Source organism: Balaenoptera musculus, chromosome 4 (assembly GCF_009873245.2).
Source record: "Balaenoptera musculus isolate JJ_BM4_2016_0621 chromosome 4, mBalMus1.pri.v3, whole genome shotgun sequence".
NCBI lineage: Eukaryota > Metazoa > Chordata > Mammalia > Artiodactyla > Balaenopteridae > Balaenoptera > Balaenoptera musculus.
The window spans coordinates 133,403,091-133,428,187 of NC_045788.1; the positions used below are offsets into that span (position 1 = coordinate 133,403,091).

At 40.1% G+C, this 25,097-nt stretch overlaps 1 protein-coding gene across 2 annotated transcripts in view; it reads right to left on the minus strand.

Moving 5' to 3' along the window:
• Positions 1 to 1,819: 1,819 nt before the first annotated feature.
• GART (phosphoribosylglycinamide formyltransferase, phosphoribosylglycinamide synthetase, phosphoribosylaminoimidazole synthetase) overlaps positions 1,820 to 25,097 on the minus strand; it is a 30,076-nt gene continuing 6,798 nt past the window's right edge. The window contains exons 5-22 of one of the 2 annotated variants that reach the window (XM_036850908.1): positions 22,878 to 22,989; positions 21,736 to 21,804; positions 20,367 to 20,492; positions 19,428 to 19,515; positions 18,775 to 18,860; positions 18,418 to 18,586; positions 15,576 to 15,807; positions 13,089 to 13,183; positions 12,689 to 12,798; positions 11,764 to 11,962; positions 10,504 to 10,755; positions 9,885 to 10,037; positions 8,129 to 8,335; positions 6,886 to 7,023; positions 5,316 to 5,446; positions 4,927 to 5,068; positions 3,771 to 3,886; positions 1,820 to 3,674 (exon numbers count right to left, since the gene is read on the minus strand). In XM_036850908.1, coding sequence (XP_036706803.1) covers positions 3,483 to 3,674; positions 3,771 to 3,886; positions 4,927 to 5,068; positions 5,316 to 5,446; positions 6,886 to 7,023; positions 8,129 to 8,335; positions 9,885 to 10,037; positions 10,504 to 10,755; positions 11,764 to 11,962; positions 12,689 to 12,798; positions 13,089 to 13,183; positions 15,576 to 15,807; positions 18,418 to 18,586; positions 18,775 to 18,860; positions 19,428 to 19,515; positions 20,367 to 20,492; positions 21,736 to 21,804; positions 22,878 to 22,989 — 2,617 coding nt within the window. In that variant the 3' untranslated portion in view covers positions 1,820 to 3,482. Of the gene's footprint in view, positions 3,675 to 3,770; positions 3,887 to 4,926; positions 5,069 to 5,315; positions 5,447 to 6,885; positions 7,024 to 7,427; positions 7,487 to 8,128; positions 8,336 to 9,884; positions 10,038 to 10,503; positions 10,756 to 11,763; positions 11,963 to 12,688; positions 12,799 to 13,088; positions 13,184 to 15,575; positions 15,808 to 18,417; positions 18,587 to 18,774; positions 18,861 to 19,427; positions 19,516 to 20,366; positions 20,493 to 21,735; positions 21,805 to 22,877; positions 22,990 to 25,097 lie in introns of those variants that run through there. The other variant, XR_005019720.1, reaches the window with a different exon arrangement.

Genomic DNA, 25,097 nt, shown 5'->3' on the forward strand with positions numbered 1-25,097 from the left:
TGGTGCAACTGTCACACAATCGATTTTATTATATTCTCATTACCCCAAAAGAAACATTGCATCCTTTAGTCATCATCTCCAAATACCTCTATCCCCACAGCCCTGGGCAACTATTAATCTACTTGGTCTCTCAGGATTTGCTTATTCTGGACATTCCATATAAATGGAATCCTAAACATGCAGTCATGTGACTGGCTTCTTTCACTTAGCATAATGTTGTAAGGTTAGTCCATGTTGTAGGGTGTATCAGTATTTCTTTCCTTTTTTAAAAAAAAATATTTATTTATTTTTAATTTTTTAATTAATTAATTAATTTATTTATTTTTGGCTGTGTTGGGTCTTCGTTTCTGTGCGAGGGCTTTCCCTAGTTGCGGCAAGTGGGGGCCACTCTTCATCACGGTGCGCGGGCCTCTCACTGTCACAGCCTCTCTTGTTGCGGAGCACAGGCTCCAGACGCGCAGGCTCAGTAGTGGTGGCTCACGGGACCAGTCGCTCCGCGGCATGTGGGATCTTCCCGGACCAGGGCTCGAACCCGTGTCCCCTGCATTGGCAGGCAGATTCTCAACCACTGCGCCACCAGGGAAGCCCTATTTCTTTCCTTTTTATGGCAGAGTAATATTTCATTGTATGGATAGTCTACATTCTATTTTTCAATTCATTAGCTGACATTTGGATTATTTCTACTTATGGCCTTGTGTTGTGGTTAATATAAGCTTTACATGGCTTGAGAAAGAATGGCTATAAGACTGTCTAAAAGAGAATAGTGATGGAAGAGGTAAAATTTATGTATTAGATAATTGGTAAAAAGCAGTTCAGGGAGATAAAAAAGCCAGGAGGAACTGTCAGCATAACATGAACTTAAAAAGAAAAAACAAACAACTGGAATTTTATTAATCTTCCTGAACTACTTGCAGCTGCATCTATCAGGTGACCTGTGCAGCTGGACCTTTGTCAAGTGGGGGCTGCTGAGCATGGGAATCCCTTGTTGTCTGGGGCATCCACCATTGTGTGAGAGGCAGTTTTTCTCGTGACAGCCCAAAGGCCATTTTCCTGTTTTCTTTGACCCCCGGCCATGAGAGCAGGGTGAGTGACCTAGACTTGACCAATCAGATAATCCTGCCTGGGCAAGTGACCCAGAGATAGAGGCATTCTGAGTGCATTTCGATTGTGGGAGCAGCTACAAACTGAATGCTCACTGAAGTAGGGCCGAAGGAGCCTGCTGTGGCCGTGGCAGCAATGTCCTTGCCAGTCTCTTCCTGGGCGTGATTCTGGCTGTGGTTCTGGCTGCTTAGCATGGGAGAATAGCCAAGAAAATTCTGAAAAAAAGTAATGAGGAGGGACTAGCTGTACCAGTTGTTAGACTTTATTATAATTAAATACCATGTTGTACTTATTTATTTATTTATTTTTGGCTGTGCCGCGTGGCTTGTGGGATCTTAGTTCCCTGATCAGGGATTGAACCTGGGTCCTCGGCAGTGAAAGTGCCAAGTTCTAACTACTGGACTGCCAGGGAATTCCCTGTACTTGAGTTATTTTTAAAGTTTATGTATAGTAGTTAAAAATGGTAAATAATTTAAGAAGGAACAGTTAGAGACTGAAATCTCTTAGAAATTATTATAACATTCCTCTAGAATATTTGGCTTCCTCATCATTTTGGAACTCACATTTGAATCCTTTTTGATTGTTGTGTGTAACCAGCAGAACTGATTAACAGTTGAACCCTCTTTCCCCTATCCACCCCATCTTTCTACCTGAACACGATGTAGGGGCTCATTTGTATTACTCCTGCTTACACAAATAGAAACAGAGACATCTATAATAAAAGACAAATATCCATATTTATTACATTAGTAAAAGACTAACATCTTATTTTCACCCTTCTATGCATTGCCTTTTTCATAACCTAAATGACCTTTTCTCTTTGAGTATCACTATAAATCAACAGCTGCTCACACACTCAACATGTCCAAATAATAGTTTATCACAAACTAGACAGTAGGACACCCTTTCAGCTGACTCCTCTGTCCTTTCAGTATCATCCCTGCTACTTTCAACTTTTTTTTTTTTTGGTTTCTGTCAACCAGATATTTCAGACACACTTTGACTCTTCCTATCATCTGCAGATACTGAATCAGCTACCTTCCATGGTGTCCAGGTTCCTTTTAGTGGATATTAGTGTCTAAATAAGGGCTGGAAAATTGTATTTCTAAAGTCATAAACTCTTATTGATTTTTCTAATTTACCCTGGTAGCAGCTTCTACTTTTATTACGGTATATGATTTTATCAACCAATAACATTTTCCTTTATATCTTCTAACTTTCTAAAAACTTCATAGGATAGTTTGGCATATACATAATAGGTGCTTATTATGTTGAGTGAACCCTCTAGAAAAAAATGAGTCAGTTGTTTTTGCAGCAAAGACACCTATGTGAAATGATGTGCCTGGACATCATCTGATGGCAGTTGCTGACTACAGTCAAGGAGAGGTAGGGTAATGTTGGCCAGCTGCCTGGAGAAACTGACTTGCACCAGAGGCAGTGATGAGGGTCTCTCGGCAAAGGTGTCTGTCCTTTTCTCTGGCACTCTGCTTCTCTTGACCCTCTACTCTTTCCTGTATTAAGGCGAGAGTTTACTCTCTTCTGTATATAACTACTGTAAGAGTCCTGTGCCGTTAAGCTTTGAGTTTAAACTCCAAGGGAGGACTTGAACAGGGCTTCAAGGTACCCTTCCAGTAAGGTGCCCCCCTGTTGGGCAGGCAGAGCTCTTAGGCCACCCTGAAGGTGGCTCAGCAGTCTAAGGCTGGCTGGCTGCCTATGGGCCAGGTGGCCATTCCCTGTTTGCTCAGCTATGACAGAAACGTGGTCCTATGTGTAGGGTCATGCACATGTGCCCAGTATGTCAACCTAGACCTCCCAGTTCCAGAACTGCATATCCACATTAGAAATGACTGGCTAGAGTGGGAAATCATGCAGTCCCATTATACTCTTTACTAGTCTGAGTAGATTGCCTTCCATCTTCCCAAACTGTGAAGCTAAAATCTGGGTATTACAAAAATTGTCAATTATTAGAGGAATGTGTAATGATATTTCAAAGCACAAAGAACACTATCCCTCAGAAATGGGAGCTACCTCAAAATTTTATGACACCAACTTAGGATCAGAATAATTAGAGAAGTCTCAATTAAAATCAGTACAGATATACAATATGGGGAAGAGATATTAACTTATTAGACTTATTAGCTCTTCAAAAAAGAATATAAGAAAGATTAAGTTTTGGTATCTTATTTGGCTGAAAGTAAAAGGAATTCTGAATGCCTATTTTGATGATGAACAAAAAGGCCCCAAACAGGTAAAACCTGTAAGACCACTGGAAGCAACACATATATATCTTAGATATCTTTCAGGCTGAGTCCACGATAAAAGTCACCCTGCAAGCAGCTAGAATTCTTTCAAAGCTGGCTCCATTCTTGGATTAGGATGCTTCATTCCTCTTTGACCCAACAGATCTTGCCATTTTCTCCAAGCCGTACAGTTCCACTGGCCACCAGCTGGAGGGCTGAGGGAAATATTTTATGTTCTGCTAATTTTACTCTTTCAGATAGAGTTTCAACAGTGTCACCCCTCTTCACCGGAACAGCTTCTTGTAAAATAATTTGTCCAGCATCTACGTCTTCCTGGAGAAGAAAGTGAGAAAGTTTTGAACATTACCTCTGCCAAGTACAATTTACATTAAATACTAATAAGATTTTGGTAGAAAGAGACATACTCACAGCTACAAAGTGCACGGTGCACCCAGTGACAGTGACCCCGGCATCCAGGACTTGTTCATGGGCATTTGAACCCTTAAACGAAGGGAGCAAGGATGGGTGGATGTTGAGCATTTTCCCTGGAAATTAATTAAAACATAGTGGTCAGAATTTAAAAACCCTATGTATTCTGTTAAAGGAACATACACTTTCCTGTCTAGAATCAGGAGTCAATAGGAGCAAGGTTTTTCTAGGATGGGTGTTTTCTTTGTCAAAGACAGAAATGAGGAAAAGTGAAATACACATTCTCATCCAAGGAGGCCCTGGGAGCAGCAGGTTTCTGCCTTGCACAGCTGAAGACACACCAAGGGGCTTCTGAACAGGCGCCTGCAGTGACTCAAAGCTGGATGGGAGGGGTTCTAATCTGGATCATAGGGCTCTTGAAGAAAATTCAGCTTGTCCCTGGCACATAATATTAGAAAGACAGGAGGTTCCTGCGTAGTGTCTATGTGCTTGACTTCTAACCATGAAGTGGCATGTTCACATGCGACTAATCCACAGATGCCGGATTAGTCAGTCTGTGTGCCTTAAGTCACCAAAAGCATTGCCTGTGGTATATTACACCACAAGTGCTCTAACTATATTCACTTAAGAAAACAAACTCTCCGAAGAGGAAATACATTTATTGACCAAATATGTGCACAAAAAAGAACCACAGGAAGCAGTCAAAACTTCTGTGGGAAAGGCATTAACAGCAGATACTATGTTATCTGGCAACAATGCCTTCCTTTCCATCTTCTGGCAATGGTTCACACTTCCTCAGAAGAGGAACTCTATTTTGGGATACAGAGAGTCACCTTCTCTTGCTTCTGAACAAGTAAAAATAGTCTCTTCCCAATATTTATCCAGAAGATGAAATAGTACGTTTGTAGTAATGTGAAACCAACCTAAGCTACATTAGAAACCGTAATTATAGCAGGCCAGAGAAAACTGATAGAGAGAGCAGGATAATAAATCATTATTCTTTGGGCTAAAGGCAAAGGAAATTCCGATATGACGTGTGTCAAAATAAACCGTCACAATAAATACCATGCATGACTGGGATTGTTTGGCAAGTTAACCACCGTATGGCCCATTTTCAGTATATTCCTCAATGTAGTATCAAACAATTTTTGCTTACCATTCCATTTTCTGACAAAGGGGCCAGATAAAATTCTCATGAATCCTGCAAGACAGACTATGTCTGTGGAGAACTCTTCAAGGACTTGGTCTACTGTAGTGTCAAATGCTACACGATTTTTATATAATTTATGATTAATTACCTAGAATAGAAAAAGATAAGTACAATCTGTTTCCAACAAATTACAAAAAATAATTTAAAACTCAACCTTTACATAGACCATACTTCACCTCCTTCTGAAGATAGACGTGATGTCAAGAATTAAGTAATGGACAGGATGAGTATAAAGGCAAACCCAGCACCCACCCCAAATCCAGGCATCCAAAGAACACTTGGGGGCAGATTACGAGTTTAAATAATCTTGAAAGATACTTTTCAAAGTAACTTACTCTGGTGGGAATTCCGGCTCTTTCTGCTTTATCTAAGCCAGTCACTGCAGCTTTGTTGGAGATCACAACAACAATGTGTGCGGAGCTGCTTGGCTCCCTAGTACTGTCTATGAGAGCTTGGAGGTTTGATCCTGAAAAAGGGAGAAAAACACAGGTGAGTGCACACTGCTTTAAAACGTTTATACCATTTTGAATAGGGAATGGTCAAGATTTTTCAATAAAAATGTCTTAGAGGGCTTCCCTGGTGGCGCAGTGGTTGAGAATCCACCTGCCAATGCAGGGGACACGGGTTCGAGCCCTGGTCTGGGAGGATCCCACATGCCGCGGAGCAACTGGGCCCGTGAGCCACAACTACTGAGCCTGCGCGTCTGGAGCCCGTGCTCCGCAACAAGAGAGGCCACGATAGTGAGAGGCCTGCGCACCGCAACGAAGAGTGGCCCCCGTTTGCTGCAACTAGAGAAAGCCCTCGCACAGAAACGAAGACCCAACACAGCCAAATAAATAAATAAATAAATAAATAATAATTAAAGGTGCTAATAATTTAAAAAAAAAAAAGTCTTAGAAAAGATTGGCAAAATATGTGAGGCTTTAAAATTCCGTTCCTCTTAGAATAATGGATTAGTATCTTACAAAAACATAGGCACTCCTGGTTCAAGGATATGTAATTGCTCCTGCAAAATAGTATGATTTAGCATAGCAGTAGAAACAGTATAACATGATTTTAAAACTGATTGATGAGGAATAAGCTGCTTAATTAAGAAAAAAAAATCAACCCTCTGAAGAAGAACAAACCACTATGACCCTTACAGTAGTTTCTTTGCTTTACCATCAACTTGGGTCTAAAGTAGACTGAAACCTTAAAATAGACTTGTAAAGCAATTATACTTCTGGGAAAGTTAACCTAAAGAAATAATCAGATATGCACTTACGAACTTATTGTATATTTAAAAGAATGTTATTAGCAATGTTACTTAAAACAGTGGAGGGAATTCCCTGGCCGTCCAGTGGTTAGGACTCTGCTCTCACTGCTGAGGGCCTGGGTTCAATCCCCGGTCGGGGAACTAAGATCCCACAAGCCGCATGGCGTGGTGCAAATAAAAAAAATAAAAAATTTAAAAAAAAAGGAAAAAAGAATCATACTATATCCATCCATATGAGAGAATACAATGCTCTTAGTACTTCATTTACCCCGCTGTCCGTAAGAGTCAAACACAAATTTTGTATTGTTACTACTAACAACTTAAAAAAGCCTCAACTATCCTAAGACTTTTCAACTACAAAGCTATGATTCAAAAGAAGTTGGAATTTCCATTGTCTTTTCTAGCTTCTCTCTCTTCAGCCATCTTCCCAACACCCTCTACTTTTCCTTTAGAAGCTGTTTCAAATGCCTCAGAAAAGTGGAAAGACTGAGGATGTAGAAAAGATAACACTCCTTAATGATACCTAGCCCCAGTACTGAGAGTGTTCTCACAGTTGGAAGGAGGGTTTTTTTTTGGGGGGGGGTGGTGTGGGTGGGAGAAAAGGAAGAGCATTTCTACAGCTCTGTAGTAAAGAGGAAGCCACATCTCACCTGTCCCAGATATTAAGACAGCTACTCTTGCCTTTTTTGGTTGAACAGAGAAATGATTTTTCAGGGTGCCATTCTCCAATACTGATCCATTTATTTGCATGGTTTCAATCAGATGCTTGACTTTCACACGAGGAGAACCTTTGTTTCAAACACACCCAATAAATAAAAAAAGAACAACTGTGAATTAACAGTAATATGGAAAGAGAAGTGTTCTATAAAAACTTCAGAGTACTGTATTTTATTCTGAAAATAAGATATGCAAGGACTAAAATAATAGGTTTGCTTTACTTATCGTCACTCATTCATACAAACTTCCTGATGGTGAACATATATAACTGCCCACTTCAACTAAAAGCTACAGCACTATATCTAAACATAAAGTGGATATGTTACTGCCTGCCAGTGTTCTGTCTCCCCTTTCCTGCAAGTCTTGCATCCACAATAGTGCTATGACCTCTTGGCTTCAAGGGTAGGCATGTGACCCAAGCAAGGCCATTCAAAGACTTGATATAGGATGTTGAGAAAGAGAGGGCCTCTCTTACTGCAATGTGAGTTGAAGGATGTGGGCTCAAGACATCTTTCCGGTATTTGGAGAGCCTGCCTGAAAATGAAAGCCACACAATAAAGGGATGAAAGGCAGATACAGACAAAATAAACAAGCCTTGACATCTCTGTTAGAGAATCTGAGTTGGTTTTCTGTCAATCTGCCAATTTCTAGTACTTCTAACAGAGTTCTGAGTCATACACAGTACTGGTCAGGGTGCTTACTCACTACTCCTTGAATTGAGCTGAACCACAAAGCAGAGCCTGAGACAAGGTCTTACATGCGAGGTGATTACTTTGGGAAGTGATCCTAGGGAACCAGAATGAGGATGGGGAAGAGCCAATATAAGAGTGTTATTAAACTGGTCACCACTGTGGGCAATTGGGGCTTGATTCCACTGAGAACCTCAAAGGAGCCATGTAGACTGTGCCTCAGAACCGCTCCCTTCTTCTGTCCCTAGAGTGGGCATTTATTCACTAGTTCTCACCCCGCTGGTCAAGGGTTGTCCTGCAGGGTGCAGTTGTGCATATGTGACTGCTACACAGAGGTGTCAGAGCCCTGAGGCAGAAATGAAGAGATGAGTGCTATTACTGGCATGGGTGTTTTCATGTTACAGCTGCGTAAAGACAGCTGCCATATCAATGGCTTGAAATGGAGCAACTAAATATACCGAAGAGCAACTAAATAAGGAACAGTTACCTTCAGGACATGCAACCACTCTGCCGATCACCCAGGCTTCTTCCTTGTGCTGCTGAATATCCTGCAGAATCTGCTGTGTCAGATCCTTTGATACCACGAGGGCAGCCCCAATCCCACAGTTAAATGTTCTGGCCATCTCTTCTTCAGAGAGGTGTCCTTCCTGCTGTAACCACGAGAAGATCCTGGGGATCCTCCAGGTCTGGGCATCTGAAAACAGGCAAGAGATGTTCAATTAACCTATTATTGACACAAAGTGTAGAAGTATGTACATATACAAACCTATGGAAATTAAAACCAGCACTGCTATTTTATAGAGGGTAAAACTATAAACTGGCCTTTCAGAAGTTTTTTTGGGATCCATTTGTACCTCAGGCATTAAGAACACTTTTCTTGTCACACCTGGCCGGTATTCACAACTGAGTGAAGTTTTGTGCTGCGTTAACTAACCAGATTCTTAGAAATCCCCTAATGAATTAGATGCTCTAATGGCTGAATTCCAGTAAAGGTTGGCCTACTACCCTTTTGTGAATGAGAAAAAAAAACAACTAGATTTAGGTGTAAGAACATATCCTCTAATACAACAAAAATCTCTAATAAAAAATTTTAGGTAATACCTATATAGACACACACATAAAATTCTTTTTTTTTGGCCCTGCTGCATAGCTTGCAGGATCTTAGTTCCCCAACCAGGGACTGAAACCGGCCATTGCAGTGAAACCACTGAGTTCTAACCACTGGACCACCAGGGAATTCCCAACCAATAAGTTTCCTGAAACAGCAATCTTCACTCATTGTCTCTGTATCTCTGCCATCATCCCCCGCTCCAATATATGGGGGTTGGTATCTATCCTCACCAAGCTGCTTTTTGACACTGCTAACCAGTGTCATGTTGAAATCCTTGCTCGGAGTTGATACTTTTACATGGTTTACTGCCTGATTTTGACTATTCTTTTTTAGAAAGTCTACCTCTGCCAAACTTTAAGGTGGGTGGAATATTGAGGAACAACCTTTTGGTCCCTCCTATTCTCTTTGCGATTAACTATTACTACCTGCATATAAGTACCCAACTTAACTTCTGCTCACAAAAACACTACAATAAATACTTCAAAGATTTAAAACACTGTATTTCCACTTCCTATTCCAAATCTACTCACCTACTAAACTAGAAACTTGGGACTTCTTTTTTCCTTCTAAGCACAAAATGATTCTCCAATCTGTTTCCCTTCTCTATGCCTTGGTTCAGGTCTCCTTTATCCCCTGCAGGGACGATTTAATAACTACCACTTCCCTTCCCAGCATGTTCCTGATTCCATCTTGAAAGAGCTTGAGCTTACTGACCCCCTTGGAGAATCTGCTTAAAGAATTTCATCTAAGTCAATTACACGAGGACTTTATGCCTTATAAACATGGCTAATGAAGCGAGAAAAGGTGGAAAAGGGTCAGTCCTGTTTTTTCCCCAAGAAGCCCCAATGATTTAAGAATTTTCCAGGCAAGGACTTCCCTGGTGGTCCAGTGGCTAAGACTCTGCACTCCCAATGCAGGGGGCCCAGGTTTGATCCCTTGTCAGGGAACTAGACCCCACATGCCGCAACTAAGACCTGGCACAGCCAAATAAATAAATAAATAAATAAAATATTTAAAAAAAGAATTTTCCAGGTATAATCATATGTGTACTAACTACCCATAAAGTTTCCTTCCACAATGTATTTTTTCTCATAACAGTTTTCTGAGCAAACGTTCTTTTTAGCAATCTTACCTAAATCCACCCCAAATTTCTGAGGTAGGACTCTGGGGATGTTTTCTAGCAATCCTCCACCGGTAATATGTGCAAAGGCCTTAACATGTCCTGAACGCAGGACAGGTAACAGTGAATGGCTGTAGATTCTGGTTGGAGTTAGAAGTAAGTCACCTGTATATTAGAAAGATGAGACAAAAACTTAGTCTATGAATATACAACCAAAACATATGCAATTTGTTCCATTCTAACTTTATTTATTTATTAATTTATTTATTTTTAGCTGTGTTGGGTCTTCGTTTCTGTGCGAGGGCTTTCTCCAGCTGTGGCAAGCGGGAGCCACTCTTCATCGTGGTGAGCGGGCCTCCCACTGTCGCGGCCTCTCCTGTTGTGGAGCACAAGCTCCAGACGCGCAGGCTCAGTAGTTGTGGCACATGGGCTCAGCCGCTCCGTGGCGTGTGGGATCTTCCCGGACCAGGGCCAGGGCTCGAACCCATGTCCCCTGCATTAGCAGGCAGACCCTCAACCACTGCGCCACCAGGGAAGCCCCCATTCTAACTTTAAGTAACGAAAGCCTAACCCAACTAAGTGGTTGCTCAGACATTTCCAAGCAGGAGAGTTTAAATGTGAGTATGTTTACCTAAGGCCTGGCCACCACAGCCATCAGGTGCTGGAGAGGAGTACTGAAGGGAAGATTTCGCTACAATTTTCCTCACAAGGCTAAATCCATTGCTGTGAAGACCAGATGAAGCTATTCCAATAACAGCATCTCCTTCAGTGATTCTTTCCAGGTGAGGGAGTTTCTGATCCCGCTCCATTGCACCAACGGCAAAACCGGCTAGATCATACTCTCCAGGAGGGTACATGTCAGGCATTTCTGCCGTTTCACCTCCTGGCAGAAAGAGAAAACAAGAGCAAAGAAATCACCGAATACTTATAAACCTGTCTAGGAAGTAGTGACACTAGCTACTCTTCATATGAACAATTAAACAAAAGCTGTATTCTGCAAACATCTAAACATGATTTCAGGGGAAATAGCACTAATTTCCACAAAGGGTGAGTATAGCCTCCAAACATCATTATTTTTACGGGATGAACACTCAGTTGAATATAACACCATTTCTCCAGCAGTTTAGTTTCAGAAATGCTTTCACCTATATTTGATCTTTACAATCACTCTATGTTCCAATAATGGTACAGGCTTAGAGAAGTGATTTAATCAGACCTGCCTAACTCTAAGTGCCCTGGCCTAAAAAATATGTCATAGTTCATATTACCACCATATTGTGTAAAGACAGGGTCTAGGCAGGCAGATCCAAATTAGGAACTGTTCTAAAAGATGGTTGAAAGGCAATTTTGGCTTTTGGGACATACTAGTCCACAGAAATGGTAATATAAAATAGGTAGTTTTGTTCCTTGGTCAACCTACAAATTAATTTTGTTCAAAATTCTCATGTATGTATTTAATATTTCTGTAAACCTTGGGTACATTTTATTCTTAGTGTCATTTCTGTGGGAAAATAAGGCTTAAGTTAAGATTCAGAAAGCCAAGAACCGATCTGCCTCTGCTGCAGGGCCATAAGGAGGAAACAACCCCCTACCCTGTCTGTCCAGGAGGCCACTGAGAGAGATGGGAGTGAAATGGTGGCTGAGGATCAGGGAGAAAGATGAGGCCTGGGTGATGGTGGAGGAGTATGAGTCTCAGTCTGGGGACCAACCCTTGAGGGGAGGGTTTGAGGGCACAAAGGTCTAAGTTTTCCTTAGGTGGTATCATCTATATTTTACTTGCCTCATCTTGTGACACATAGTTTGTCTCGTTAGGTCTACTGGTAACCGATCATGTTTGTACATAGGGCTGAAATACATAAGAAGGATGCGTGATTAAAATAGATGATCATACCGAGGAGAGCACATCCGGCTTTTTTACAAGCTTTAGCGATTCCAGCAACAACAGCTTCAGTCGTACTGGGGTCAAGTTTTCCACAGGAAAAGTAGTCGAGGAAAAAGAGGGGCTCCGCTCCTTGTGCCAGAATATCATTTACACACATCGCAACCAAATCTTGACCAATGGTTTCATGTTTATGGCACTGCTGGGCAATCTACAGAAGAATATAAACATCCACATAAGCGAATAAGCTCCAAACTATATCTTGTCAATTATCAGTGGAGGCTAACAATATTACTGACTTTTGGCTAGGTGCTCTGAACACCTAAAGACAAAAGAACACTAAATTCCGATAAGCTACTTGGTCCGAAAGTATTCCCTTTTTTCCCCTAAGATAACCCTTCTGTCTGGATATAGCCTCACCAACACTGTGTTATTAGAAACACGTAGCTATTGTAGCCAACTGTATGATTACTTGGTGTGGTTCTCTTTAGTGCATATATGTCAAGAGGGGAAAGATATGTATTTTATTTGTTTATTTATTTATGGCTGCGTTGGGTCTTCGTTGCTGCACGTGGGCTGTTGCGGTGAGCGGGGGCTACTCTTCGTCGTGCTGCGCGGGCTTCTCATTGCACTGGCTTCTCTTGTCGTGGAGCACGGGCTCTAGGCGTGCGGGCTTCAGTAGTTGTGGCACGCGGGCTCAGTAGTTGTGGCTCACGTGCTCTAGAGTGCAGGCTCAGTAGCTGTGGCGCACGGGCTTAGGTGCTCCGCGCATGTGGGATCTTCCCGGACCAGGGCTTGAACCCGTGTCCCCTGCATTGGCAGGCGGATTCTTAACCACTGCACCACCAGGGAAGTCCCGAAAGATATGTATTTGATACACAGTAAATTCTTTCATATCTTTCATAAAAGGCCTTTACTCACATAAGTGTCTGATTACCTTCAGTTTAGTTCCAACGCCATCTGTTCCACAGGCCAGAAGAGGATCGTTGAAACCGGCTGCTTTCAAATCAAAAAGACCAGCAAAACCTCCAAGATCAACATCACAGCCTGTTGGAGAGAAAATTAATTACTTGCTGCATTTCAACAGCAAAGAGTTGATCACGAAAGCAGATATTAAAGGGGCATACATATCCTTTTGAGTTTAAGATCATGGATAAGAAATGCTTTTAATGTTAGAGATAAGAAAGCAGAACACTGTGAGTTTGGCTTAAATAGGGCAAGACTTACAGCAACTTGGCATTAATCTGGAACATTTTCCTCAGTAAACTACAAAGCACAAATCAATACACAATGTTTGTCACAGTTGATGAACTAGCAAAGGACAGACTCTGACTTACCTGGTCTGGAGGTGGCTTTTGCTAAAGGCTTAATTTTCTTGACCAGCATATTTCCAGCTGCAATGTCTACCCCAGATTCCTTGTAAGTCAGGCCCCTAAAGAGTTTAAAAAAAACAAAGACATCACCTAAATGCCAGGGAAGAATCATTTTAACCTTAAAATATTATTTAAAGCAGACGATATCACTAGTGATTTTCATATCCCCCAATACGCTGGGCCATATCCAGAGATTTTGATTTAGCTGGTCTAGGGCCGGTCCTAGGAATTGAAATGTGTTTAAACAACCTCCTCAGTTGATCATCACTATTTGGAACTTCACTATTTGTAACTACTTCTCTAACTTAACTATTTCTTCCAGAAGTACTTGTCACAGGCAGTTAAATATACCAATATTTGGCCGTAATATTTCTCTGTTCAATTTTGATATGGGAAGGAAAGGACTGCCAAAACGGAGTCAAAAAAGTGAAAATTAGGATTATAAGAACTCTACAAAGAAATCCCTCAATAATGAAACTGAGCCCTTACTGCAATAATAGAGAACTGTATTAGTTTCCTTATAGCTAAAGACAGTAAGAAATAAGATTTTAAAAACTCTAAAAAAAGCAAAACCAGGTAATGATATTCAGTGCATCATTTCCATCTATAATAGTGCCAACAAGTTGGAACAGTACATTTAGAGATCAAGTTTATAAATGGCAATGTGACTTCATTAGTCTTGCCTTACAAAAATGACAACTCTGGACTAGTGGGATTCAGGGATACGTGAAGAAATATGTCAAGTTTTATTAGAAGCAAGGTGCCAGGGTACAGACTTGAGAGAAATCTGGCAGTTAACTCCAATAAAGTTAGCAGTCTGGGGTCACACTTAGATAGGAAACGAAGTTCTACTGGTTAAAAACAACTCTTTTGTCAGGTAGCAACTGGCACTGTAGCCTCTCATCTTCTTCATCTTTAAAGAATTAGACGAGTATTAAGATTTCAAGTCCCTTGAAATAGGTCATTTCAATAGAATCTAGTCATTTTAAAATAAAAAATAAAATTTTAGCATGGTATTTTAATGTTCAAAAAAAAAAATTCCATTATTTAACCTTAAAAAATTTGCCTATCAGTAACAGTGTAACTTGAATTAAGTTGCTAAAAATTTCTCATTTTGTCCTAAAACACATTTATTTCTCATAGATGAACTCAATGAGCAATAGTAATTGTGATGAGATCAAAACACCCACATTTGCAGTTAATAGTTCATTGATTTTACAAAGGAATAGTTAGTTGTATATGACAATAAATGAATCAATAAAGGGTTACAAAATACATTTCAGTAATAAGTATAAATGCAGTGGCCAAATGAGATGGCCAAAATTTATAGTATAATTAAATAAAGTTGCAAAGTTAGACGACCAATATTTTCATCTTGAATTCTTTGACAAAATCATGAACTAAGATAAATACAACAGGGACTTCCCTGGTGGTGCAGTGGTTAAGAATCCGCCTGCCAATGCAGGGACACAGGTTCGTGCCCTGGTCCGGGAAGATCCCACACGCCGTGGAGCAACAAAGCCCATGTGCCACAGCTACTGAGCCTGTGCTCTAGAGCCCGAGAGCCACAACTGCTGAGCCCACGTGCCATAACTACTGAAGCCTGTGCACCTAGAGCCCATTCTCTGTAACAAGGAGCCTGTGCACCACAACAAAGAATAGCCCCTACTCGCCGCAACTAGAGAAAGCCCGCGTGCAGCAATGAAGACTCAATGCAGCCGAAAATAAATAAGTAAAAAAAAGATAAATACAACAGTAATATATAAATATATGATAACTCAAGGAATAAAAATCCCTTCCCCCATCTTTATTGATGAATAATTGACAACTGATTGCATGTATCTAAAACGTACAATGTGAAAAAATCTTTCAACAGCACTGATCTTATTGAGCTTTTCAAAGATGAGCTACCATGAAGTTTTTTCCATTTCATTTGAATATTGCTGTAACTAGTAGTTTCAATTCAAACTAAATGCAAATCAAAATCAGATCAGTCGGGCTTCCCTGGTGGCACAGTGGTTAAGAATCCACCTGTTGATGCAGGGGACATGGGTTCGAGCCCTGGTCTGGGAAGATCCCACATGCCACGGAGCAGCTAAGCCCGTGAGCCACAACTACTGAAGCCTGCACACCTACAGCCTGTGCTCCGCAGCAAGAGAAGCCACCACAATGAGAAGCCCACACACCGCAACGAAGAGTAGCCCGCGCACCGCAACAAACAGTAGCCCCCGCTCACCACAACTAGAGAAAGCCCACACCAGCAACGAAGACCCAACGCAGCCAAAAATAAAATAAGTAAAGTAAATAAATTTATATATATATAAAAAAATCAGATCAGTCTCATAGAGTTAAGAATATAGAATGACTTAGTACAGGGTTAATGGAGTTTTCTACATCGCCATTTATGCCAGTTCTGAAGCTGTGCTATAATCACCTTGGTCAGAAGTTTACCTGGGCTGCTGGAGGAAAGCTATGGCACGATAGCCAATGTCGTTCCTATAAATGGCTCCCTCAAACTTTATAGCAGCTAGTCCTTTCTTGGCTCCTTCAAGGGCTGAGATGAGATTTTCCCGGATGGCCGTTACTGTAAGGACCCTACCCCCGTTAGTCACCACTTTGCCATCTTTTAGGGCAGTGCCTGCTTGGAACACCTCTAGTCCTAAAGCTTGAGCCTCAGGAAACCCTGTAAGAGAGCATATTTGACATATCAATTGCAGTAATAATATTCTACACTGTGGCTTATAATTTCCAGAAGTTTTTAAATAAAATCTTTATTTCACTTAAATGAATCTTCACAAGAATCCTATCAGAAAGGAATTAATGTAATATAATAGTAAATACAGCCTTTCTCCTAAGAACAGTCTGTTCTGCTCTAGGGTGACAACTGTATTACTAAAACCTTGTGTTATCATAAATCTCATGTAAGAATGATTATTTCAATAAGGAAGGAAAAAAAAAAAGAAGCTAAGCCCTGAAAAGTTTGAAACTAGAAGCATAAAGTTATTTTCTCCTGAAAAGTTAAAAAAAAGAAAAAATTAACAAAACCTAAACATCATGAATAAATCCTGCATTTGATCACATTTTTTACTGAAGAGTAAAAGAATTTCTTTTTGCTTTATCATAGCCAACTAAATAAAGTTGCTTTCTTTTTTAAAAAAACCAATAAGATCATTGCAATGCAAAACATATTCTTAATCTTTTCCCTAATAAAACAATTGTAAAATTTTAAGACAAATATGATTTAAATTAGGTTTTGGGCTCCACCTAAAAGAAAATCCCTGGCTTCATTTTTTCTTTTGGCTGCGTTGGGTCTTCGTTGCTGTGTGTGGGCTTTCTCTAGTTGCAGGGAGTGGGCTCAGTAGTTGCGGTGCACGGGCTCTAGGGTGTGCAGGCTTCAGTAGTTGTGGCTCGCGGGCTCTAGAGCACACGGTCAGTAGTTGTGGTGCACGGGCTTAGTTGCTCCACGGCAAGTGGGATCTTCATGGACCAGGGATCGAATCCGTGTCCCCTGCACTGGCAGGCGGATTCTTAACCACTCTGTCACCAGGGAAGTCCCCTGGCTTCAATTTCTTTTGAATTAGTTTTAAGATCTCACATACGTATTTTACATTTAAAATATTATTAGACTGTGTTTTCTAAATTCTGAAATGACCAACATGGACAGTTTATACAAAGACAACCTCTTAATTAAAAAGAAATATTTTTTTCCTTATTAATTTATTTATTTTTGGCTGAGTTGGGTCTTTGTTGCTGTGTGCGGGCTTTCTCTATTATGTGGCGAGTGGGTGCTACTCTCTGTTGTGGTGCACGGGCTTCTCACTGAGGTGGTTTCTCTTGTTGCGGAGCACAGGCTCTAAGCTCATGGGCTCTAGAGCACAGGCTCAAAGGTTGTGGTGCACAGGCTTAGTTTCTCCATGGCAAGTTGCTCGGTGGCATGTGGGATCTTCCCGGACCAGGGCTCGAACACATGTCCCCTGCATTGGCAGGCGGATTCTTAACCACTGTGCCAGCAGGGAAGTCCCCCTGAAAAAAACTTTCATATCCCTAGTTTGTCCTTTTCCATTTCTCTTTTAGTACCATATTTGGTAATCTGTTAATACACGTCTTCCCTAAGTGTTGTTTTTTTTTGCTGTATCAAATTTTCTGTAAAACAATTTTTTTATTGTAGTTGATTTATAATATCGTGTCTTCTCTAGGTGTTTTTATTTTTATTTTTTCAAAATATTTATATATTATTTATTTATTTTGGCTGCTTTGGGTCTTAGTTGCGGCATGCAGGCTCTTACTTGCGGCACACGTGCGGGATCTAGTTCCCTGACCAGGGATTGAACCTGGGCCCCCTGTATTGGGAGCGCAGTCTTACCCACTGGACCACCAGGGAGGTCCCTCCAGGTGTTTTTATAACATAGGGGCATTTAGTCACAGGTACTCAAGTATCTGGTGGTATCAGTAACACCCAATATTGGGGTGTCAGAAATAACTATGACACTTGTCACCCCAATCTTAGGGAAATTTCACCAATACAAAAGATCTTGATTCTATTCCATCCTTTTCTTCATTTTAAAAGGCAATCAGCTCCTAACTGCCCAGCTGCCATGTGTGGGATGCACAGGGCAATGGACTTACTGTCTGGGTAAGACAGTAAATAGGGTGTCTGAATCAAACACAGTATTGGGGTATTAAGGGGGGCCAAATGACAGCCTGCTAGGGATTTTAAAGGTCTGGTGTTGGCCTTATGGTGCTGGAACTTATTTAGCATTTTAAAACACTGCTTTATCTAGCATCATTTAACTAGATGCCTCACCTCCTATAATGAGAAACAGAAAAGAAGGCTATACTTCCGAAACTTTTAATTCTGCCATCAAAGTGACCATGGGGTGCACTGCAAACTGGGGGGTTAATTTGTGATCATTCAGAGATCAAGCCCTGAAATTTTCTCCTTGATGTAATTTATATTAAAGTTCCTCCAACTCTCATACATTCCTATTATCTTCCTGGCTCTTGGAGGATGGACGAGAAAGGCAGCTCTGGGTGATTCTCTGGAAACTTAGCTAGGCCCACTTAAGTCTTCACTGTGCAGGAAGAGAAATGGACGGCAGTTCTTTAAATACAGTAATTTTGGATATCTGGACACCCATATCCAACAAGCAACGTGGTTATGTTAAAAACCCCTGAAAGGTTACTGATGTCTCTACACCCTTAAAAGGAACACAACATTGAATGGGACAAAGGCCTACTGTGGTACTGGTCACTTGTCACATTGCAATCCAACCTGTTGTTCTCTGATATTCACCTGTTATCTCTACACCCTTGGTGTAGTCTCCTGGATAGCCTTTACTTGCCATGACCACAGTTACGGCAGTGCGGTTGTCAAGCCAAACAGGCAGAGATGTGCAGAGCAGGCCATGTAAGGTAGACTGAATCACTTCATAAAGGTCACTTTTAAGAAGTGGGAGGATCACCTGGAAAAACATAATCAACACGGCAACTGAGAGAAATTTCAGTTGTCCTTAGACATTTTATTCACTGGGATACCAGAACTTGCATATGTTTCTCAAAGGTAATTATCTCAAGGCTGATAAATCCTGAGATTAAAACAGCACACATATTCTACAAAGTAACACTTTATATTATTATCTTTATTACTCACTTGGCACTCTGGATCACCAAAACGGCAATTAAACTCCAGAACTTTTGGGCCGTCCTTGGTCAGCATTATACCAGCATAGAGGATACCTTCGTTAAAAAATGGGGAAAAAAAAAATCTATAATGAAGACATTGTATTGTGACTATGAAAATCAGAATATAAACTTATAGTACTGAAAGTTTTGGAATGACCGTAACAAATGTTATAACAGTGGTCAATTAAGAAAAGAAAATGGTGGGCTTCCCTGGTGGCGCAGTGGTTAAGAATACACCTGCCAATGCAGGGGACATGGGTTCGAGCCCTGCTGGGAAGATCCCACATGCCGTGGAGCAACTAAGCCCATGCACCACATCTACTGAGCCTGCGCTCTAGAGCCCACGAGCCACAACTACTAAGCCTGTGTGCCACAACTACTGAAGCCCGGGCACCTAGAGCCCGAGCTCCGCAACAAGAGAAGCCACCGCAATGAGAAGCCCGTGCACTGCAACGAAGAGTAGCCCCTGCTTGCAGCAACTAGAGAGAGAAAGCCGCGCACAGCAACAAAGACCCAATGCGGCCAAAAATAAATAATAAATAAATAAATAAATTTATAAAAAAAGAAAATGGTGTAAACTTACTCTATAAATAATGTCCACAATGACATCAATATGCTTACCTGCATATGGCACACCCTCCTGCTGCATGCCATCCACTGTCCTCTGAAGAATAGTATTTTTAATTTTTAGCAACAAATCCTTAGAAACCTGGGGAACATAGAGACATATTTAAATGTAACTGGTATTAAACTGAAAAAGTCCTCGCCCACACTGAGGCTCCTTTGTATACTTACAGTATATTCTATGCATACCTCATTAGCCTATAAATTAAGAATCTAAAGTTTATAAATTAATTGTAGAAATTATTGCACATGCATGCCGCAACTAAGAGTCTGCAACTGAGACCCAGTGCAGCCAAAATAAATAAATAAATAAATAAATAAATTTTTTTTTAAGTAAAAAATATATATAAATAAAATCACTTATACTAAATGGTAGTTTTAATACACGACGTCTAAAGTAAACCCTGTTTGGTTTTTAATCTTTTAGTTAAGAAAAATATCTAAAAGGCACTATATTATTAGCACAAACAATTATAACTATCAGCAGTGAAAGGAAATGGGTGAGTTTCTGAAGTGCTAATCTATTTATAATATGCTCAATGCATATTTTTCATAAACATTGTCAAGGAATTGTTTGGAAACATGCTCTATCCGTTATGAAGTAGAAAGACTAGAAGAACAAATGACAGTCTGACTTGGTTCTCAATTCACCATACCTACTCTTACTGAGCACTTATGTATAGGGCCCTGGATGTCCAAAGATGAATAAGGAGGGGCTAGAAGGATCTGTTCAATCGATACTTAAGTTAGTTTCTCAAAGGCTTTTAGAAAAGGTTAGTTTTAGAGTGAGACCAGAAGAGACACTTTTCATTTAACAGGAAAACCAATTTGCTGATTAGTAATATCATTTACAGAAAGAAAAAACAGAAAAGTGTCTAAGAGCTCTTTGAGAAGACCAAACGACTACGGAACTTCAGCTGAGCCTCTGGGAAGTACCTGAGGTGCTGGACAATAGGCTCCCATTCCCCCTGTGTTGGGGCCCTGATCTCCCTCCAGCAATCGCTTATGGTCCTGTGCTGGGGGCATGGGGGCCACAGTCTTTCCATCAGTGAAGCACAGACACTGTAGAGAAAACAAACGGTCCACTTAACCTTAAATGCCAATAAGTAAAAAAATAATTGAATAAGGAGAACTATATGTATCTTAACTCTAATTAGAGGAAAAGTTTTCTTTTTTAAAGTAAAATGATTTAAAACATAAATAACCCTAAGTTTCCTAGATCGAGAATCAAAAGATCCTGTATACTCTGTTCTGAAGGATCTGTAATTTTTGAGCTAGGTTGGGGGGAAAAAAAAAAATCAAGCTACTCTCAAAGTAAAAAATTTCAACCTTTCCCCTGTTTAAATAATGGGTGATATAAGTCCAATTTGCCTACTGCTACACTGGGGATGATTAAAAGAAGATAAATTCTTCGGACTTCCCTGGTGGTGCAGTGGTTAAGAATCTGCCTGCCAATGCAGGGGACACGGGTTCGAGTCCTGTTCTGGGAAGATCCCACATGCTGCGGAGCAACTAAGCCCATGTGCCACAACTACTGAGCCTGCGCTCTAGAGCCCGCGAGCCACAACTGAGCCCGAGAGCCACAATCACTGAGGCCGTGTGCCACAACTACTGAAGCCCGCACGCCTAGAGCCTGTGCTCTGCAACAAGAGAAGCCACCGCAATGAGAAGCCCACGCACTGCAACAAAGAGTAGCCCCCGCTCTCAGCAACTAGAAAAAGCCCACGCAGCAACAAAGACCCAACGCAGCCAAAAATAAATAAATAAATAAGTTTGTATATTAAAAAAAAGAAGATAAATTCTTTTTTTAAAATATTTATTTATTATTTTTTCTTTCTTTTTTTTTTTAAATTAATTAATTAATTTATTTATTTTTGGCTGTGTTGGGTCTTCGTTTCTGTGCGAGGGCTTTGTCCAGTTGTGGCAAGCGGGGGCCACTCTTCATTGCGGTGCACGGGCCTCTCACCATCGCGGCCTCTCTTGTTGCGGAGCACAGGCTCCAGACGCGCAGGCTCAGTAGCCGTGGCTCACAGGCCTAGCTGCTCTGCGGCATGTGGGATCTTCCCAGACCAGGGCTCAAACCCATGTCCCCTGCATTGGCAGGCAGATTCTCAACCACCGCGCCACCAGGGAAGCCCTCTTTTTTCATTTGTATCCGAAATACTAAACGTATACAAATTCCTGTGTAACTGCTCAGTTTATGCTCTTGGATGAAGCGACCAGAGTAAACCAAGCCTTTTTTGGGATCATAGGTCAGATAACACAGCTTATACTCTGTAAAAGTCCAAAAGATGAATATACGTACAGACACCTCTTCTCCTTCAAGAAGTTCTTCAATGACAGTTGTTTCTCCAGCTTCTCCAAAAGCTTTATCCTTATTGTCGATAAAAACAAAACAAAAAGAGAAATAAATTATAAGCTTTTATTATTTACTTAATTGGCTGTTGTCATTTTGCACCATTTGTATTATGAACCAACGCACTAGTATTATAATTTCTCTTTCTCTTTCTGAAAGCTGCAAAGGAACATATATGAATGTTTCCTATTTTTATTTTATTTATTTATTTGTGGCTGCACTGGGTCTTCACTGGTGCGCGCAGGCTTTTCTCTGGTTGCCCCGAGTGGGGGCTACTCTTCGTTGTGGTGCGCGGGCTTCAGTAGTTGTGGCTCGCAGGCTCTAGAGCACAGGCTCAGTAGTTGTGGCACACGGGCTTAGTTGCTCCGCGGCATGTGAGATCTTCCCGGACCAGGGCTTGAACCCGTGTCCCCTGCACTGGCAGTCGGATTCTTAACCACTGTGCCACAAGGGAAGCCCGAATGTTTCCTATTTTCAGAGTTGCAATGATGTAGAGTTAGCACTGGTACAGATGAGATGAACACATCATTAAAACTCTTCTGGGGATCCAGCTTTCCAGTTTCAAATAAGGTTAACAGAAAAACAGATGTTTTCATCATTAGCATTTAACTCTTCTTTCTGACTTATAATTATGTTTGCTTACAATAATTATACTAAGGTCTGTGAAAACAGATTTCCACAAGGGGGAGAAACCCACAACAACCAAGAAGGATCATAAAAGCAAAGTATATTAATTCATTGCTTCACTTTTCTTAGACCTGAGACACAAAGGATAAATACTTTTTTTGTCCTCATGGATTGTTGAGTATTTATTTATATGTTCTGTAGTCTGAGGACTTTCTACCTTTCGGAGCAGACAACAAAGGATGCTAGACAGAACTTACTTGCAAAGAACAGAATCATCGTTTTAGCCATCAGTGTAGATGTGTCATAACCCTTTTATAGAGATGGGTTACAATACATAGTACTATGAAAAATAACTGTGTTTGCTATACGTTTTCCTTGCCTTGAGGAATATTTGTAAGCTTAAGAGTATTTATTTATCCAGTGTGACTAGAAAATTATAAACTTTTTAAGAGGGATCAACTTACCTGCATAATCTCCTGTACAGCTTTGCAGGCCTCTTCTTTGCTCTTTGCGACAACTACCCCTTTTCCAGCTGCAAGACCACTGGCCTTCACAACCAAAGCGGGGAAGTCTGCACTGTGAAGACAGAGTAAATTTCAATATCCAATAAATCTTTAAGATTCAAAAGTTTAAAATGCTTTGGGATTGTGTAATGATATGCTATAGCAACAACTGAAAAGCAGAAAAAAAAAAAACTGCTAACACCATTTTGATGTACTTCCTGCCAGGATTTTTTTTTCCTATGTATTCCTTTATAGTTGTGGTCATATGGTACATACAGTTTTGCTTTTCTCACTTATCATGAGATCATATAAACAAAATCTGTGGGGGAAAACAGCAGTTGCATAGCATGAATATGGAATGACCTTTAAGATACAATACAAAGTAATGAATCATGCTCTCCTTCAAGTAAAAGATGTAGCTGTATAAGACCAGTATAAGCACAGATACACAGATCATTTCTCCAAGTACACATAAGAAACTGTTGTTGGTAGTTTCTTCTGTTGAGTAGAACTGGAGATCTAGAAGGAGACTTACCCAAAGTAAGTAACAAAATTGTTACTTGGAAGGTATCTGGCTACTAGGAAATAATAAAATTCAATGTAGGATGAAGAAAAAACAAAGAATGAAACTGACCCAACTAAAAAGAAAACATACCAGGTAAAAAGGAAAAGTGTCAACAAAAATAGGGGGCAAAGGCATGTATCTACCAACATTCATTTATTGCTCAATGTTCTCCATATAATAGAGAACAGGATGTTTAATTTTAAGATTTAGGATTGAACAGTGGTGGCAGAAGGCCAAGTGATGATTCCTCACTCTAGTTAATTATTGATGAAAAAAATCACTATCCTTTATGTGGTAAGATGCCACTGTGTCAATTTGGCTAAGAGGGCACGCCTATAGAACCAAATGTATCCTTTTCTCCTAGAAACTCTTCAGCAACAAACATTAAAAAATTTATCTGGTGGTGTGCTGAATTGGGCGATTGGGATTGACATGTATACACTGATGTGTATAAAATTGATGCCTAATAAGAACCTGCAGTATAAAAAAACAAACAAAACAACTAATACTAAACTTTCATTGGGTTATTTGTATGGAAATATGTTAATATAAATGTTTCAGACATTACATGAAATTTCTAAAAATCCTATATTTGTATTTGTATGGAAATATGTATGGAAATATGTTAATATAAATGTTTCAGACATTAAATGAAATTTCTAAAAATCTTATATTTGTATTTGTATGGAAATATGTATGGAAATATGTTAATATAAATGTTTCAGACATTACATGAAATTTCTAAAAATCTTATATGTTCTGGTATAATGTTATAAGTAATAATCCTAGTTATTACTTTAAAATGTATATCTCAGAAATAACTAATTTTCTTGTCAACTGAATTATTATGAACTTTCATCAAATCTTTAACCGTGGTCATTTTTAAGTCTTTTGTCATTTACAGACAGTTCTGGGTGTACTCTGATGATTTTGCAAATATGTTCCTATAAAAGGGTTTCATCTTCAAGAAATTCATGGAAAAGACTCTGACAAGTACAGGTTTCTGGTAACTGACTGTACTGCTGAACTGAATGAATAAGCATTTTCAGAACTCTAATGAAAAACTGATGAACTCATAAAAGTGCTAACAAAAGATCAAGATGAAAAAAAAAATTAATTACATGGGACTGAGTGAGCTGATGAGGATGAGTATAATTTTTGTGACTTTCTGTCTGAATTTAAAAAAAAAAAAATCCCACAAGGACTCAGAGGCAAAGAATATACAAATCAATTTTCACTGCAAAGTAAAGGAGCTGTTACAGTGGAGGATTACTGGACTGAATGTCAATATTATGACATAGTATGAGTGTGTTTCATGTTTGGTAATTGCAATCATTGTTGCTTTTGTTGTGGTCATCCATGTACAATGCTTGGTGTCAGTCTATTTATCTCTTGTAAAAATAAAATACAGTGTGTGTGTGTGTGAAAAAAAAAAAAAAAAAAATTTTATCTTTCTGCAAGGCCGCAAGAGTAAATCCCATTTTATTTTGATGTTGGAAAAAGGCAATCTACATCCTATGAGTTTTCCCCTAGAATTATCTTACTATAAACTCATAACATAAAAGTGACCCCTATATTCAAATATCATGTAACAAGTGCCCTTCACAGGCTATCTT